We start from the raw sequence: 19,901 nt of genomic DNA, 5'->3' as shown, positions 1-19,901 counted from the left end.
CCATTAAGCTCCTCATATCATATGAATGTTAAATATCTCAGAACAGTGATCAGCTGCTTTCCATCTCCACTATAGATAAAAAAGGAAAATTGAATTTATAAGAAGGATTTCATTCAGAGGTAAGCAAGAACTTGGAGATAATGAGTTATTTTTTATGTTGACGTTGGTTTTTAAGGCTTTAATTGGTTTTTAAATTTTTAAATCAGTATTTAGAGAGCTAATTTACTTGGTTTTTTAAAAATGGTGATTATGTCTCCATGGTAGATTTCTCTCGCATTCTAGTGGTGGCGAGGCTGGCTCAGAGAGAGGAGAGTGGCAGAGTCCCCGCCCCTTTTGCCTTTCTCTTTAGTCCTTCAGCCTATGTTTGTGTTAAGCACTGCCAGCGTACCAGGCTAGATGTTGCAGTACACAATATTGATCACTAATGTGGTTTATCCTGATACAAGTTTTCTGTTCATATTTATCTCTTTTGGACCTTGATCTTTTTTAAAAATATTTGCCAGAGCTCCTAAAGTAAAATAACTATCTACTCCTCGCATTTGATGGTGTCGTTTTTTTCCTAAAATGTGGCACCTTCTTTATATTTCTCTTGCCCAGAAATTTACATTTCCATGTATTGGGATATGACAACATTTTTCTTTGTAATTTCGTGTATTGTTTAAAAACTGAGAAAGTTGTCTGTTATAGTGTCTGTAATTTAATTCTTTAATCCATTGGTCACAGATTATTTGGAAGGGGTGAATATATATGTTTCTCCTTAAAGACTGCTTTTCCTGGAACATTTTTCTCTACCTTCGGGTCTCTGAAGAGCAGTCAACCAAATCAAATGAACAAATATTTCCTGGGCACCAAGATAAAGTATAACATGTAGCCATTTATCTAAATTGGAAACTAATCATAACATAAGAATTCTAAAAGTAAAAGTTTTTAAATAAAATCTAAATTTGAACATAGAACTGTTTTTACAAACCAGTGTGAAATCAGCCGTTGAATGTTGTCCATAGAGGATTTGCACTTGGAATGGAAGGAGAAACAAATTGAGATGATGGTGTAGTCAGAGAAGGCCTTAGTAGGATGCAGGATTTAAGTTAGCACTTGGAAGATGGGTTGGGTTTCAGCCAACTGTGGAAGAGAGGAAGTAGTAGGATCAGGGTACGTGGAAAGACGGGAGCAATAGTGCAAGATGGCAGGAATGGCATTCTTGTGCAGGAGCAGTGAAGGGGGTCTGGCTTTGTTGAGAATAGGGCTCTCAGGTTGGAGATGAAGCCAGACACATGGGAGTCCAAACCTCATCTTCTGTGATGGAGACAACCGTTGATGTGACTAGAGGTCGGAAAGCAGTTTGTAATAGGATTTGTAAGAGGGGTGACTAGGAAGCCAGCCTGAGGTCCACCGCAGTGCTTGAGATGTGCAGAGAATAGGCCCAGAATTGCCAGTGTGGTGGGAATGGAAAGCAGGGTCTTGCTTTCATATTTAGATTAACCAAGCCAGACTCTCCAAGGCTTGGGAGTAAAGGAGGAAGAAGAGGTGAGAATGTCTTAAGCTCCAGGGAGGGGCCTGAAGTATATTGAACAGAAGTAAGACCATTATGGATGTAAAGGGTCTGGCTCAAAGGAGGTGGATGCACATTCAGTGTTCATTCAACGTGAAAAGGAGCCCGAAAGCCGAGAGGTGAAGGGCGGGAAGGTAAAGGGTCAAGCCAGATGATGTGGTCAGTATTTCAGAACAAAGGACAGGATGTCATGGTCAGTGGCATCCAGCCCTACTAGAATGAGGGCTGACAAGCTCTGTATGTGTTTAACTTAATGTCCTTTTCACTACAAATTTCTGCAAACGCCATGAAAAACTCCGTCGTTCTTAGGTTTTAACATCAGCAGAGTGGAGGACCAAGTAGACATTCATTATATATTCAGTGGCTAGATGGATGGAAGGAAGATGAAACACACTTTTCAGAAGATGTGTTAATTTGTAATGAGAAAAAATACATACTTTAAGCAAGCACAGCCTGACCTGTGGTGGCACAGTGGATAAAGCGTTGACCTGGAATGCTGAGGTCGCAGGTTCAGAACCCTGCACTTGTCTGGTCAAGGCACATACGGGAGTTGATGCTTCCTGCTCCTCCCCCCTTTCTCTCTCTTTCTCTCTCTCATACTCTCTACTCTCTCTCCTCTCTAAAATAAATAAATAAGCAAGCACACTTTTGGTAAAATACACAGTGTATGTTGTGACTGCAAGGGAACAATGGTCAAAATGAGAGTTAAGGCGAATTTACCGTATTTCACATATAGAATGTGTTGATTGATGTTTCTTTTATACATAACATGCTGTTCTATTCAAACAAGAGAAAAAAAATAAGCAGTTTTGAAACTGAGCTCAAACAACAGTGAATTTCAATAAGTTTTAAAGCAGTGCATCCTTATTTCTTGATGGCTATATTTTTTTCTAAACTTACCAAAAATAAAATGTCTCTCATTTGGAAAATAAGCCTGAAACTAAGATTTTAAGGAGTTGAAAACACTTCTTCATCACAATAGAATATATAGGCAGTCTAATTGATAAGGGCGGAATCTTTTTTTTTAATAGTATTTTGAGAAAGAAACTTTACAGAGGTTTTCTACAGAATACAGTATTTAAAGAAATACCAAAATCTGTATTAGTCAGTGTTCTCCAGAGAAATATAATCAACAGAATGTATATATAGAGAGATTTATTAAGAAATTGACTCACATGATTATGTGGGTGAGCAGGCCCACAGTCTTCAGGGCTGGCCAACAGACTGAAGACCCAGCAAGTTCAAATCCAAGAGCGGGTGGTGGTGGGGGGAGGTCTTTGTTCTCTTAAGGCTTTCAACTGATTGAGTCCCACACACATTGAGGGAGGATAATCTGCTTTACTCAAAGACTACTGATTTAAATGTTAATCTCATCTAAAAGTTACCTTCCCAGAAACATCTAGAACAGTGGTTCTCAACCTTTCTAATGTCGTGACCCCGCAATACAGTTCCTCATGTTGCGGTGACCCCAAACCAAAAAATAATTTTGGTTGCTACTTCATAACTGTAATTTTGCTACAGTTATGATTCGGAATGTAAATACCTGATATGCATTATGTATTCTCATTGCTACAAATCAAACATAATTTAAACATAGTGATTAATCACAAAAACAATATTTAATTATATATTGAGAAATATTTATTACTAATGGACCTCCTTACCTAGTGTATTGGGGCTACCGTTCCGTAAATAGCTGCTTAACTAATGGATCTGTTTTTTCCAGATTAGTGGCAGGTTTTCTATATAGAACAGTGTGAACTACGTCATGGATACACTGCAGTTTCTGCACAGCATGGTATCTTTCAGGGCTCTTTCACACTATAAAGCAGCGGTTTCTGCGGTGGAATCCACATCTCCTTTACTTCAATGGGAGACCCATGGATTCCGCAGAAGAGAGATCCCCTGTACGGCAGAAATGCAGTTCCGACACATTTCTTCCTCTCCTATTCAAGTCAATGGGAGGCCGCAGCAGATTCCGCTCAAATATAGAGCATGTTGCTTAATTTTTTCCACGCTAGAACTTTTCCTAGAACAGAAAAATTCCAAAAGTGGAATCCGCCACTCCCAATAGACTGAAAGAGGCCTCACACTGAGGAATCTGCTCTGCAGATTCTGCAGTGTAAAAGATCTGCCTCCTATAGAAGTCTACTGGGGGTGGCGGATTCCACCTTTGGAATTTTTCTGTTCTAGGAAAAGTTCTAGCGTGGAAAAAATTAAGCAACATGCTCTATATTTGAGCGGAATCTGCTGCGGCCTCCCATTGACTTGAATAGGAGAGGAAGAAATGTGTCTGAAACTGTCATTTCTCCGCCTCTTATTGAAATCAAAAGGAGGCTGCGGCGGATTGTTTGGTAACCCAAGATTCTCAGGAGCTCTCTTCCACAAAATCCGCCGCATTCCCAATGAAATCAATAGGAAGCAGATTCAATGCTGGAAACCGCTGATTTCAGCAGTTTCCTCATTCAGAATATGGGAAAATAGTGGGAGATATGGGAGATAATTATACATTGGGGAACACTGTGAACTACATCTTATAGTGGTCTCTTATAGTATAAGACCGATGTAGTTCACACTGTGTAAATGTATGGTGCTTTGTGTAAGTGTAAGCTGCTTTGTGTACTGTGTAATGATTACACACAAAGCACCTTACACTTACACAGTATTGTGTGTATGGTGTGTGTACTGTTTTTACATTATTAACCTTTTTTACACCAGCAGGCTGTCTCACAGGCTCTCTTGGCTGTCCACCTCTTGCCTCTCCGCCTCCTAGGCTTCTGTCCTCTGGCACTTGCTGCCCCCGCCCACTGATGACGTCAGCAAGCGCCGGACACACATATTGCGCTGCTATGGACGAGCAGCCGTGCTGCTATGGACTGTGGAGCACCCCCCCCCTTCCCCCGCCCCTTAGGCCCCGGATGATGATGCAATCATATCTGCGCATGACCGCAGGCATTCAATTTGGAATGCACACCCATAATGGCGTGCGTTCAAACTGAATAGCGCTGCTGCAGACCGTAGCGTGGCTTCTCGGCAGCTAAAGCCATCAGAAATATGTATTTTCCGATGGCTTTAGGCGACCCCTGTGTTTTCGTCGTTTGACCCCCGCCGGGGTCACGACCCACAGGTTGAGAACCGCTGATCTAGAACGTTTGACCAAGTATAAGGGTGCTGTGGCCCAGCCAAGTTGACCCATAAAATTAACCATTACAAGGCCCCTGTCAAATTGGCACCCATTTCCATCTTTTTAAAGCACACTTAATCTTCAAGGAAAGACAGTTAACAGGTTATAATATGGCCTACTATAATCCAGCTCTCCTGAGCATAGCTGAAGACGCACTAATCCCCCAGAGAGGAAGTAGAGTTCTTGGTGATGCTCACTCTTCTCCTGATATACCCTTACTAAATACCGTGATGTCTAGTTAACAATACTTAAATACTATGATATAAAGTCAGTGTAACTTAAATTATATATTAAAGGGATAGAGGAAAAAGACATTTACATATATAAACACACATATATTAATAACAAAACAGAAAGGATACTCATGACAATTGCAGTCCTCATTTCTGTAAGTCACATAGTCATAGCTGATATTTAACTGTGTTCTTCACTGTCCATTCTGTACTCCCTTTGCCTTCAGCAAGCACCTCAGCTGGTCCTGGTTATTTACTGGGTGGTGTGACCCAGCCTTCCTTCCTGAAGGGTCTGGGCCATTACTAGCCCTGCCTGGATTGGGTTGTGGTTTCTATCGATCTTAACTACAGGGCACGCTAATCTAAGGAACACCCTCTGGGGTCTTGTATTTTCCAGACGTACTCTTCCTTGTCTCTGTGGTGAAGTAGCCGTCCAGTTTCCCCTTGGTAGTCCAGATCAGTCACCCCAGCTAGCAGAGGGACCCCCTTCTCTGCCTATGGATGCAGTCATGAAAAGCCCAAAGTGGCCAGGTGAAAGTCTTTCCTTCCAGTTCAGTGGAATTATTATAATTTAAGTTCATGCTCTAAATATGTATTTAAGTAGGGACACCTGTATTCTAAAATGCATATATAATACTAGAAAGCCCGGCGGTCATACAAAATGACCACTGTTCTAGATATTATAAATTGTAATTAAAATGACTTGTGCAAAGGTGTCTGCTAATTCAAACTGAATTACCCAGGGCAGGCGGCGAGGACGCCCCTTTGCTTACTGCCCCACGGGGTTTCTCCCTTCTACTTTCTTAATTGCTTAAAGTAGAGTGTAATGAAGGAAACCACTGGCAGTACATTTCTTAAGAGCCACCACTAGCTCAATAAATAAAGGTGATTTAAATAATAAAATGTTAATTCACATGTCAAAGATCTCTTTGTACACAACATTTCTTGTGTAGATCTTTCCATCATTTTTAAGCTCGCCTTGCAGAGGACCACCAATCATTTTTAATTTTTACGTCCGTTCTTTCACGAACTCTTGAACAGGCAACATAAAGTTGACCGTGTCCAAATGCAGGCTCAGGTAAAAAAATGCCAACACGTTTAAGCGTTTGGCCCTGAGACTTATTGATGGTCATAGCAAAGGCAAGTTTTATAGGAAATTGTCTACGTCTCAATTGAAACGGCCACCCTGTTTGAGATGGAGCCAAATCAATTCTTGGAATGACATGTATTTCACCTTTAGAGGAGCCAGTCAAAGACTTAGCTATTATTACATTATTTTTCAATTGGAGAACCTCTAGTCTTATACCATTGCAAAGACCCCTTCTGGTATTAAGATTTCTTAACAGCATAATAATTGCTCCAATCTTTAACCTCAATTTGTGAGGTGGCATGCCAGAAGGCGGGACTATTTGAATGCTGTGGCAACTTCACCCCATTGGCTAGTACAGTTACGCAAGCAACCAATAAGCTATCGGCAACAAACAGACACTTAAGCCGCATATAATAAAGATAATTAATTCACCTGTGATAAAGTGAAATAAGGTATTAAGCAGAGATAGCATGGTGGTAACATTTATCATCAAATTAGGGAGGCAAGATTCCCTAATGCAGTGTTCCTAAATCTTGAGCCATGTGTGTGTTTCTTTTCCTAAAAAAAAAAAAAAAAAAAGAATACTAGCAGAAGTGCTAGGTGTACAAACATTACATTAGATATAAAACCTTTATGCTTACTATATTTATGTATGAAACCTAAACTTAAAGTATAAGCAAAAACCACAAAAGCAATAAAGTTCAAATTAACAGTGAGTGAGTGTAATGGATGGATTTTGCCGGAATTAATTGGCTGCTCCGTGTGGGCACAGGGATGGTGCTGATGGCGGTGACACAGGCTGGTTCCATTCAGCTCTCCTGAGGCACCTGTGTCCTGCAGTGGCCCTGCTCTCTGCTGCTGATGTAGGTGTTAGATGCACCTCTGAGCTTTTCTCATTGGCCCATGACAAAGCTGTACACTCTTTTGAATATTCTTTGTCATGGTGTTCAAGCCTGAAATTGGCAAATGGTTTAGGCTTAATGACATGAAAATCTCTGGTTTGTAACTGATCACTGCAGAAAAGAAGTTTTACTGTTTAACCAACAAAATCAAAATGACTATACTGACAGGACAATTAAGAATGAATGTTGTCATCTTAACATTAGGATATGCCAGCCTGGGTAGCCAGACATGTTAATGAACCTACTAAAATAAGTACTTTGATTGCCGGGGTCCAGCTCCGGGGGGAATCCAGGGGTCCCACAGGAAGAGACGGCGTTGGCATGAATCAAGTGAGAGAGCCGAATTCTTTTCTTTCTCTTTATTCTCTCGTTAGCATTTACTGCCAGGCATCTCTGCCAAATGCTGGTCTAGCTTTCTTTTTATGCACACACACTAAGTTACAATCACATGGTATTTTGTTTCACTATGGTTACATATTTCCAGATAACAGTTAATTCATATCTATAAGCTACAAATCAGGTGGTAAGTTATTCAAAGTACAATTATACAATAACTTGAATAGCAATAACAATATTGGTACAAACTTCTAAAAGATTAGTACTAATTAATAACTCTACCTTACTGTTGTTGTGAGTCAAGGGCGCAGAGAGAGAGATTAGCAGACGAAATCATCAAGGACTAGCAAAGGACCACCGCTTGCTCAGGCAAATGGCCCTGAGTTCATGCACTGTTCTAATTTTTCTCACAAGACTTCAAAAGGCTTGCTTATTAAGAAACTGGCATAGCATCAAGAGTAACTTTTGCTTAAAGATACATAGAGTGCACCTGCAAGATAGCTTAGTAGCAATATAATATCAGAAGGCATTAATTGCTATTGCTGCTATGGATCCCACCACATTCCTCTCCTTATTCTTGGAAAATACAAAAATCTCATGAGAATGTTTTACTGAGAAAAAGTCCAGCAACTGCCTTCAGTCACAAAACAAGTCTCTTATCAAAGCATTCTTTACTTGCCAGCTGTGCTCCTATCCAAGGACACGCAACGGGCCACTCCGCTACACCATACCTAAGGTTCTATTGTCTAGTCAAATTTTATTTATTTACTATATTCATACACTAGTTAAGTTCTAACTTTATTCTTTCTAACATGATTAATAAGAAGAAATTCTCCTACAAACTTAACCCTTTACGAAGGATATCATATGTTTATGAGCCCAGTTCAAGGGGCTTACAGGCTTTTCTGTGGAACTTACACCTTCTGTCTCATTTCCAAAGAAATTATTATGAATCTACAGGGAAAGCACGGTACTATTATCCCTGTGCCATAAATAATAGCACACACCCAGAAAAGGGGGGATATAAGGCCAGATTAATTCAAAAAGGTCAAAGGGGGAAGTATCGTTGTGCCTTTCCTTTGTGGTGACTTTGTCACCCCGTTGCCATTGGTCTTCTCTGCTGTGACTTTGTCAATCAGCAGTTTTTGATCTTCTTCTGCTGTGACCTTGTCAGCCAGCAGTTGTGGGTCTTCTCCTGCTGTGACCTTGTCAGCCAGCAGTTGTGGATCTTCTCTGCTGTGACCTTGTCAGCCAGCAGTCGTTGATCCGCTCCCGACATTTGATATCCGATATTCCTGCAGATTATGGATGCCAACAGTAATCACAAAACAAAATAGAGCACCAAAATTCATATGTCAACACTTATTTGCTAAATGGCCCTCCAGATAAGTCTGAATATACTTGTGTTCATTGTGTTTTAATTATCATCTAGTTTAGAAAGTTTTTCTAAAGAACTCATACATACCCTTCCAAGAATATATCTGCAGACATCTCCAGAGGTCTGAGTTTCCCAATTTTAGAAACACTAATGTATTGGGGAAAATACTGAACCTTGAAAATAAGAACTTGGGCCAGTCACTTAACCTCTCTGGGCATCAAATTCCTGATTTGTGGCCAACTTCACCAACCACATTTGCTGGGCTTCAGAGCCTATGTTCTTCCTTCTTCAGTCAAAAGCCTGGACTTTTGTGTCCGTAAAGTCATGGTGCACTTTTGACCAGTCACAGGAAAGCAACAAAAGACGATAGAAATGTGAAATTGCACCAAATAAAAGGAAAACCCTCCCAGTTTCTGTAGGATGATGTGGCAGCATGTGCGCATGCGCAGATGATGATGTAACACCGTGTATACAGCGGAGCAGCCCATGGCCATGCCAGTCAAGATGTGGACGGTACAGAGGAAAGTTTAGTGTGTTCTGTGGCTCACTAAATTCGAATCCATGACCAAAGTGCAACGTGAATATCTATCGGCGCATTTATAATGAAGCGCCACCACATAGGAATAACATTACTTGGTGGGATAAGCAGTTGAAGGAAACTGGCAGTTTGGTGGAGAAACCCCGTTCTGGTAGGCCATCAGTCAGTGACGAGTCTGTAGAGGCTATACGGAATAGCTACCTAAGGAGCCCTAAAATATCTGTGCGTGAGGCCACATTGAACTGCACTGAATAGATATGAAACTGGGAAAGTTTTCCTTTTATTTGGTGCAGATTTCACATTTCTATCGTCTTTTGTTGCTTTCCTATGACCGGTCAAAAGTGCACCATGACTTTACGGACACACTATATTTTCATCACTAGACTCAGAAAATAGGATCCTGACAAGAAAGTGTTGTGTGATAGTGGGCCCCCCAGGAATGTGACATTGTTCTTGGAGATTATACTGATTATAAAGTCCTCACTTTTTTCCGTTATAGATTCTGATTCCCAGCATAGCCACGAAGTGATGCCTCTCCTCTATCCTCTCTTTGTCTACCTCCATCTCAACCTGGTCCAGAACAGTCCGAAGAGTATGGTGGAAAGTTTTTACAGTCGCTTCCATGGGATGTTTCTGCAGAATGCCAGCCAGAAGGATGTCATCGAGCAGCTACAGACCACACAGACTGTCCAGGACATCCTGTCTAACTTTAAGCTTCGAGCATTCCTAGATAACAAGTACGTGGTCCGTCTCCAAGAAGACAGTTACAACTACCTTATCCGCTACCTCCAAAGTGACAACAACACGGCCTTGTGCAGAGTCCTCACCTTGCATATCCATCTTGATGTGCAGCCTGCCAAGAGAACAGATTACCAACTCTATGCCAGCGGTAGCTCCTCGCGGAGTGAGGGCAACGGCTTAGAGCCTGCTGACATGCCTGCTCCGATTCTGCAGAACGAGGCTGCGCTGGAGGTCTTGCAGGAGAGTATTAAGCGTGTCAAGGATGGCCCTCCCTCCCTCACCACCATCTGTTTCTATGCCTTCTATAACACAGAGCAGCTGCTGAACACCGCAGAAATCTCCCCAGACAGCAAGCTGCTTGTTGCTGGGTTTGACAACTCCTGTATTAAACTATGGAGTTTACGATCCAAGAAGTTAAAATCAGAACCCCATCAAGTAGACGTGTCCCGCATCCACTTGGCTTGTGATGTTCTGGAAGAGGAGGTATGAATATTGTTTTTCTTCCCTACATCTGCCTTGCTAATTTGCTTAGAATATTTTTTTTCCAGATGTGGCTGATCTTATGGAAAATGAACTTCATTTCCCTCAACCTATAGTTAAAGCCAGACTAATGCCATGTAAGCTGTAGGCATGGATGTCCTGATCATGCCTAATCTCGGAAAAGAGGAAAACAATTTTTAACATTAACTGAACATTACTAATGATGGTCAGAATTTACTACCATCTGAAATGTGGATAACATTGCTAAGCCTAATTAAAGGCCTTTAGCTAATACTGAGATTTGCAGTAAGCACATGGACGTGTGAATGTTAACAATTACAAGTAAGAGTCCCGGGTCAGAAGGGGTCTGCATTTTCAATTGGGATAAATAGTGTGCCATTTCCCAGTCCCATCAAAATCAGCGAGAAGCCCAGTTTCTGTGCACCTACAAGGGGTGCACAGCCTTTCTGAGTCAGCAGGAGTCCTCTAGCATCACGTGCCCCATAGTGGTCCACACCCTGTTCTGAAAAGTACAGAAAGCATAGTTGACATTTCACCCATCAGTCAGTGTAATGATCTTGTTTGCTCTGTTTGGGGATGGTCATTGAAAGGGGTAGGCTGAGTGGCTTGAGTGTCAGGTCACTGAGAATCACTGGGTGCAGGGAGATAGAACTTGAACTTTACAGAGTTAACTTTCCCTGAGAGACCACATAAATGCTGAGGGCTGGAATGTTTTTATCACATCACCACTGAAAATCAGATAGCTGTGCTTCAACTTGCTTTGGAGGGAAAATTCTCTGTGTGGGATTAGAAAATTAAGGAATTAAATAAAAAAACCCACGAGTTAATTTCCAGCTGCTTCTAGGATATCAAGAATATTGGATGTAGGCTCTGGCTGGTTTGCTCAGTGGTAGAGCATTGGCCCAGCATGTGGATGTCCTGGGTTCGATTCCCTGTCAGGGCACACAGGAGAAGCAACCATCTGCTTCTTCACCTCTCCCCCTTCTCTCCCTCCCCCCCCTCTCTGTCTCTCTCCCCTCTCCCTCTCTCTTTCTCTCTCTTCCCCTTCCACGGCCATGGCTCAGTTGGTTTGAGTGAGTTGGCCTCTGGTGGTGAAGATGGCTCCATGACCTCTGTCTCAGGTGCTAAAAAATGGCTCTGGTTGCTGAGCAACAGAGCAAAACCCCAGATGGGCAGAGCATTGCCCCCAGTGGGCTTGCCCAGTGAATCCTGGTCAGGGTGCATGCAGGAGTCTGTCTCTCTGCCTCCCCTCCTCTCACTAGGGGGGGGGGGGGGAGAAAAATATATATATATGTGATATACAAATTAAGCTCTTTTTTTCTATTCCTGTTCTTACCTTTCAGTTAGTATAGTATGGCCTTTGAATGTTTGTTTCTTACAACTGAGCAATACAATTCATGGAGCTTGTCATGAGGAAAGAGTCTAAATTCCAATGAATAAACTTTGATTTCTAGAATTTTATGGCACTCTCTAAAATGTTTTTTTTATTGCACATGTATTGAATTATCAAATTTCTCTGTTCTTTGGAGACAGTTCTAGCCTCTTGGGGGTCTTCACATGCAACTGAGGATATAGCCCTAATTTTATTTCTCTGTAAATACAGGAAATTTTATTTCTACTGACAAGCTCCAATGATACTGAGCTTGGGAATATTCTAGGCATTAAAAGTTAATATAAGGGAAGACAGCAAAGAAAGATAGATACAAAGATGGAAAAAAACATTAGACTAAAATAAATTTTAAGATTTTTCCCCTAGCTGTATGACTTGTTCTCTGAAGGTGAAGAATAGCTTGATGAATTCCAGGAAATGAAAGAAACTCGAAATGGCTGGAGTTGGAGGAAGCAATATGGTGCCGCTCTCCAGGAAATTATAGTAGCCCAGACTAGGGTAGTGACAGTGGACAGAAATGCAGTGGATGGGTTAGACAAGAGCTCGGTTACTGGACTAATGGAAGGACTGAGGGGAGGAAGATCAAGGATGACATCTGTGTCTCAGGCTTGCACAATGGAAGGGTTGGCGGAGGAACTGTCCACCTGAAAGAGAACAAAGGACACAAGGGGAGCAGTTAGCTGTTGGTTTAAGTAACTTTCTGGTTCATTGACCATTAATTGAAAGTAGTAAAGACAACAAATTTCATTTTAAACTTTAGAGCTAAAAGTTGAGATATCAAATTATTATTATTTTATTGATTGATTTTAGAGAGAGAGAGAAAGTGTGGGAGAGAGAGAAACATCTTGTATATGCCCTGACCAGGGATCAAAGCCACAACTTTGGCATATTGGAATAACTCTAACCAGTTGAGCTACCCAGCCAGGATAAAGTTGAGATCCTCCTAGTCTGTCTTTGAGGTGTTTCCTGTTTGAGGTTTCTACACCCCCTCCCATTTTATCACATCAGTTTGGGGAAGTTTTCTTTTGGTTTCTGTCAAGACACATTCTGTGATTAAGCAAGGTATAAATTAATTCTAGAAGTTGTTTTTTTAATGTTTCTTCAATGAGAATTTAGACTTTCTTTTTTTCCTTGAAGAATTCACAATTAAAATCAAGACTCTTAATGAAAAGGCCACAGACTCACATACCTGTAGAGGCCAAGCAGGTAAATTGTGAAGTCACCTGGACCAAACAGATGGTAGGAAGTATGAATGCACCATGCAAACCTAATTAAAAAGCCAGTTTGCAATCTCTGCTTTAATCTTTGTGAATCAATAACTGTTGCAGAAAGTAGTGGATAAAATATTTTAACAGCCTGACCTGTGGTGGCTCAGTGGATAAAGCGTCGACCTGGAAATGCTGAGGTCGCCGGTTCGAAATCCTGGGTTTGCCTGGTCAAGGCACATATGGGAGTTGATGCTTCCTGCTCCTTCCCTCATTTTTTTCTCTCTTCCTCTCTCTCTCCTTTCTAAAAAAAATGAATAAATAAAAAGTATTAAAAGAAAAAAAATTTTTAACAGTAGGCATTTAAAACAGTGATCAGACCCAGCAATTCCACTTCTATGTATATAACCAAAAGAATTGAAAACATGTTCACACAAAAACTTGTTCACAAATGTTCATAAAGACATTATTCGTATAGTCAAAAAATGGAAACAGCCCAAATGTCCATCAGCTGATTCTTGAGTAAACACAGTGTGGTATATCCATACAATCTGGTAATCTTTAAGTTTGAAAAGTAAAGAATTCAGTCTTGTCAATATTTAGTTCTGTAATTTATATATAAAACTGTCATTTATGTCTTTGTCTGTGTTGACCAATGGGACTGTAATGCAAGCTATATGTGTAATTTAAATTTTTCTAGTAGCCACATTGAAAAAAGTAAAAACAAATAGTTAATTTTAATAATGTATTTTATTTAATCCATCCAGTATGGCAAAAATATTATCATTTAATATGTAAGCAATAGAAAAAATTATTAATGAAATATTCTCCTTTTTGCCCCAAGTCTTGGGAATCTGGTGTGTATTTTACACTTGAGCACATGTCCAGTCACACTGGCCACACCACCATCTCTGATCTTGTTCAGGCAACTGTTGTCTCTCATGTAGAAACAGCACCACGCTTGTTTCCAAGTCTTAACTCACTCCCAAACCCAGCCACACTTAATTTTTTTCTGTTCCACTGGCAGCTGATTGGAAAACAACCCAAGGCTAAATCCCAGACCCCCAAAGCACTCCTGACCTGGGAGGGACTGGAGTGTGAGCTAAGCACATGGAGCCCTCAGTCCAGGAGTAGACATCCATCACTAGCCTGAGATTTTAGGGACTACAGGGTTTAAAGCAGGGGTCAGCAAACTACAGTGCAGGCGTGTGTCAGACCATATTTAAAGATCTGTTTATACTTTATTTTCTTATTTTTTAAAATATTTTATTTGTTTATTTTGGGGGGGCTAGAGAGGGGGAGGATGAAAAACGTCAACTCGTAGTTGCTTCTCTTTAATTGTTCATTGATTGATTCTCAGCTGTGCCTTCATTTCTTATTCTTTTTAAATTTCTTTTTTATGCATGTTTTATAATGTATGTTTTATAGTTTATTATTACACAAATATACTTTATGTATTAAAAATTCCTATTTGGGCCCTGACCGGGTAGCTCAGTAAGTTGGAGCATTGTCCTGAAGCACAAAAGTTGCAGGTTCGATCCCCTGTCAGGGCACACACAGGAATGGATTGATGTTTCTGTCTTCTTCTCTCTCTGAAATCAATAAACAAAAATTTAAAATTATTAAAAATTCCTATTTGGGCCCAGGCTGGATGGCTCAGTTGGTTAGAACTTTGTCCCAATATGCCAAGGTTACAGATTTGATCCCCAGTCAAGGCATGTACAAGGATCAACCAGTGCATGTATAAATAAGCAGAACCACAAATCGATGTTTCTCTCTCTCTCCCTCCTTCCCTCCCCCTCTCCCTCCTTCTCTCTTAAATCAATGAATTAAAAAAACATGCAAAAATTCCTATTTGGGATGCATGAGCATTTGCTGTGAGCGGCTCAGTTGTAGGGAATTTTGGAGTGTTGTCCTGTTAGATTAGAGCAGTGGTAGTCAACCTGGTCCCTACCGCCCACTAGTGGGTGTTCCAGCTTTCATGGTGGGCAGTAGCGGAGCAATCAAACTATAAATAAAAAGATAGACTTAACTATAGTAAGTTGTTTTATAAAGATTTATTCTGCCAAACAGCGAAAATCGACATAAAGTACTTGGTAAGTAATTATTATTATATGCTTTAACTTCCTGTAACTCTGCTTTATAAATTTTATAAAGAAAAGTTACTTTCCTACTTTATAAATCACCATTACTGTGGAACCGGTGGGCTGTTAGAAAATGTTACTACTGACAGAGATACAAAAGTGGGCGGTAGGTATAAAAAGGTTGACCACACCTGGACTAGAGGAATGAGAGAGGGAAGACTGGGGCTGGGCATGTGTGAGTCAGCTGCTTGTTTGGGTTTCATCTTGACGGTGCTGAGGTCTGTGGGACTGAGTTGAGCCACAGAAGAAGACGTGGCTGGTTATTTAAGCTGTGGTCTTCGCAAAGAGCTGATAGTGATAGCTAGCAGGAGCTGATTTTGTCAGTTCTTGGTCTGTTGAATCAACCAGACACTTTTCCATGGGTTCAAGACAACAGTCATCAAGACACTTGGAACGTGCCAACTTGACTCCTGGTGCACTCTCCCCATCTCCGAGCATGCCATTTTGGTCCCCACTAAGGGGGCAATGATCACTGCTACAACACCCTGTTCCAAATGAAGACTATATAAAATAGTACTGTACTCTATATTCAACCATCAACTTTCAGATGATCTTTGTGTTGTCTACTCAGGGTAGGTCTTGCTACCACAATTCTCAAATTGACTTTCTGGTGTAGTCTTTCTTGAAATTGTAAAGTGTTGAAATAACCTCTTTGGAAAGTAAAATTACTAATATTCTGGTAATAGTCGAACATTAAGCTCCCAAAAGCTTATGTATTTTTAATGTTGAGTGTCTGGAATAGCCACTTTGAATATTCGTGTACAGTCATGTTTATTTTCTCCTTTCTCAAATGTGTACACATTGGAGGAGTTTGTTTTACTTTGAATTTAATGGTTTTCAAAAAGTTAAAAGGATGCCTTTTTCCTGTGCAAGAACCTGAAGCTTTCAAAGATATTTCTAAGCCAACAAAGCCAGTTGGTTTAAGAATCTTCATCTTACTCCTCATTCTTCTAGCATTTAATGAAAACTCATTTTAATTTATGAGTTCCAGGATAGAGACAGCTGTAGTTTTAAGGAGCTTGCCTATGAGAGAAAGAAGGGACATGGATTTTGAACACAGATAATGTACTTGTGGAGAAGAGGATGAGGAAGGGGACTCACTCTCCCAGTACCCTGAGCAGCTGTCTTCTCTTCTGTCCCCAGACAAGGAATATTTCTAAGAATCACATGAGTCAGTTGGCTTTAAAGCAGTTCTGAACCCAGGCCTTGTTTTGTTACTTTGGGAAAATGTTTGAGAGCCTCTAGAACGTCAGAATTTTCTAACTTCATCTTTCTTTATTTTTTTGGACACCAGCAGTTTAGGCCTAGTCACAGGGTGTTGATTGTAATTTATTAATAACTATACCCTTCTGGCTTACCATTCTGATATGTCCGGTTTTATTTTGGCTAAACTCCTATGATGTTTCTGTATTAATCATGAATTGAGACCAGGCTGCCTTCATCATTGACCCCAGTCATGGGACCACTGAACATGTCAGGATATGTCTTAGTGGACAAGAAATGGGGAGCAGTGTGGCTTATAAAGCAGCTAACCCTGACATGCTCGTAGAATAAAAGAATCTGAGAACTGAATATAAGTTCAAAAGTAAATCTTTTTGAATGGCAGATTTAACAATGAAAGTTAACCATAGGCTCACTTTGAATCAGCTTTTAAAATCTGTTATCTTCAACCTAAGAATAAGGTACACAGTCATACAAGCCTTGCATCTCTGTATCTTTTGATTTGATTTATTCTTGAATTTAAGGAAAGCCATTTGTAAGCTATAAGGGACTTTTTATTCAGTTACACTGTTATGAGCTGTTTTCCTGGGGTCGCCCTAAGGGCAACAAGACCACTGTCATTTACCAGGCAGATGCTATTTCCCAAGTAGTGTCCATGCAGACCACTAAACACTTTTTTCTTACGTGTCTCCTCTGCACCCCTTTCTCCCGCCGATGTCACAGGATGACGAGGATGACAGTGTGGGCACCGAGATGAAGGTCCTACGGGGACACTGTGGACCAGTATACAGCACACGGTTCCTCGCCGACAGCTCAGGGTTGCTCTCTTGTTCCGAAGACATGTCCATCAGGTACTGGGACCTCGGGAGTTTCACCAACACTGTGTTGTACCAAGGACATGCCTACCCTGTCTGGGACCTGGACATCAGCCCATATAGCCTGTACTTCGCCAGCGGGTCCCATGACCGCACCGCAAGGCTGTGGTCATTTGATCGGACGTACCCACTGAGGATATATGCAGGACACCTGGCAGATGTGGACTGTGTCAGATTCCATCCTAATTCAAACTACTTGGCTACAGGCTCGACCGACAAGACTGTCCGGCTATGGAGCGCTCAACAGGGGAACTCGGTAAGGCTCTTCACGGGCCACCGTGGCCCCGTACTTGCTCTTGCCTTTTCTCCCAACGGTAAGTACCTGGCATCCGCTGGTGAGGACCAACGGTTGAAGCTATGGGACTTGGCCTCTGGGACCCTTTACAAAGAGTTGAGAGGCCACACGGACAATATCACTAGCCTCACCTTCAGTCCAGACAGCAGCTTGGTCGCCTCTGCGTCCATGGACAACTCAGTGCGCGTCTGGGACATTAGGAACACCTACTGCAGCGCGGCGGCTGACGGCTCCTCTGGTGAGCTCGTGGGTGTGTACACCGGGCAGGTGAGCAACGTGCTCAGTGTGCAGTTCATGGCCTGCAACCTTCTCCTAGTGACTGGAATCACACAAGAAAATCAGGAACATTGATTTTTTTTTTATTTTTATTCTTTAAACGGACTGGGGCAGCAGTGGAGCAGAGCCTCCAGGTCGCAAGTCTTATGATGGAATCACTGACTGACTGTGAAAGACTCCCCGCTTCTCCCCATCTTCCATGCAGACATCCTGAGCATGTCACCCCTTCCCTCAGCCCCCACGTGTCGAAGGACCGGTGGGGGGGGGGGGGGGCGCAGAGGTAGTGATTAGTGGACCTGAGATCAAGAATGGAGATGCTCTGGAGGTCAGATGGCAAGCTCTTACAAAGATCCTGCTGTGTCCTTGTGCGAGCACCTTCATGTCTGTCTCCTTTTCCCCTTTGTGAAACCACGATGTGCTGACTTGGCCAGGTGCTGCGCTTGTCCGAGGACAGCCACAGGGGCTCCCAGGGGGAGCCATGCTGCAGGGTCACGTGTCATCAGTCACCAGGCGGAAGGGGATCTTCACTGGTGTCAGAATGCAGGGCGGGGGACAAGGAAGAGGGGCAAGGATCATCCTGGAGAAAGTCTTTCCTTTCCCGTAATTACAGAGAACAGGATTTTTTATTATTGTTATTAAAATTATAGTAATTATTATTATTGAGAAGAGGAAACCTAGCACTGGCAGGGCCTTCTCTGCTCTCATCCTTCAGGTCTGACTCCTGGCACTGGCTGTGATACTCGGTATTTTGAGGTTCAGGGAATTCAGAGAATCTGGTAGCACAGTGTACTGTGAGAAAGGGAAGATTCCAGGGGACACATTGGTTACACCCTTGGACATGTTGCTAGCAGTGGGTGGGTGGATCTGAGTGAGAAGCCCTGGGCTCTGGATGTTGGTGGGGAAGAGTCTTGTCATGGCTGCACTTCTGGGAACAATTCTCTTCCCTGAAAGGACAGATTGTCATAAAGAAATGATTTGAGGTGATAAGTCAAAGATAGAATTAGAAAATGTTGAATTTCCCAATGAGCATTTATTCAGAGGGTGGCTTTTTGGTCTTTCTTTGAGATCATTGGCTCCCACCTCCTGCATTGCAGCGGCAGTTCAACAAACACTTTGTGAAACAAATTGTAAGTACATATGCACGCGTATAAAACTATGCTTTGAGGATAAGGCGAGTTCTAATTTGTGGAAAAAGGATTAAATATTTCTGTTTTCTGAAAAGGATTATTTTGTATTTTGTTTTCTATTAAAATGTATTTAGTTTCAAAAAAAAAAAAAAGGTGTTGGCATCTCATTTAAACTGTGAGGAGAGGTGGGTGTGTGGTGACAGGCAGCTCACCTCTCTTCAGGGTAACAGCTAGTTATGTAGGCCAGCCTAGCCAAAAGGAGGTACATTCTTACCTGCTTCTGTATTTTGTTCAGCTCACTTAGAATCATGATTCCTTGGCATTCTCATGGATTATTGATAGCATTTAATACTGTTGATATATCCAAGATTGCCAGTTGCTTACCAGAGACAGCATATCTTTTGCCATGTAAGATTCTTCTTCCAGTTTTCTTTTTTTTTTTTTTCTTTCTTCTGAAGCTAGAAACGGGGAGAGACAAGTCAGACAGACCCCGCATGCACCCAACCAGGATCCACCCGGCATGCCCACCAGGGGCAAAGCTCTGCCCACCAGGGGGCGATGCTCTGCCCCTCCAGGGCGTCGCTCTGCCGTGACCAGAGCCACTCTAGTGCCTGGGGCAGAGGCCAAGGAGCCATCCCCAGCGCCCGGGCCATCTTTGCTCCAATGGAGCCTTGACTGCGGGAGGGGAAGAGAGAGACAGAGAGGAAGGGGGGGGGGTGGAGAAGCAAATGGGCATTTCTCCTATGTGCCCTGGCCGGGAATCGAACCCGGGTCCCCCGCACGCCAGGTCAACGCTCCACCGCTGAGCCAACCGGCCAGGGCCTTCCAGTTTTCTTTAAAGACCCCATTATGAAATCACTAACGGGCATAAGGACTGTGTTATTTAATTAACTCAAACTTATTTATCAAACAA

At 42.0% G+C, this 19,901-nt stretch overlaps 1 protein-coding gene across 5 annotated transcripts in view; it reads left to right on the top strand.

The window, feature by feature from the left end:
- Positions 1 to 19,162, top strand: part of TAF5L (TATA-box binding protein associated factor 5 like) — a 38,135-nt gene extending 18,973 nt beyond the window's left edge. For 2 of the 5 annotated variants that reach the window (XM_066383607.1, XM_066383609.1), the window contains exons 4-5: positions 9,713 to 10,437; positions 17,139 to 19,148. In XM_066383607.1, the coding sequence (XP_066239704.1) occupies positions 9,713 to 10,437; positions 17,139 to 17,936 (1,523 nt within the window). In that variant the 3' untranslated portion in view covers positions 17,937 to 19,148. Of the gene's footprint in view, positions 1 to 41; positions 120 to 9,712; positions 10,438 to 17,138 lie in introns of all 5 variants that reach the window. The other 3 variants (XM_066383611.1, XM_066383616.1, XM_066383610.1) reach the window with 3 other exon arrangements.
- The last annotated feature ends 739 nt before the right edge of the window (positions 19,163 to 19,901 follow it).

This window comes from Saccopteryx leptura, chromosome 1, assembly GCF_036850995.1.
Source record: "Saccopteryx leptura isolate mSacLep1 chromosome 1, mSacLep1_pri_phased_curated, whole genome shotgun sequence".
NCBI lineage: Eukaryota > Metazoa > Chordata > Mammalia > Chiroptera > Emballonuridae > Saccopteryx > Saccopteryx leptura.
Note: the sequence above shows the minus strand (reverse complement) of the source record. Positions and strands in the feature narration are given on the sequence as shown.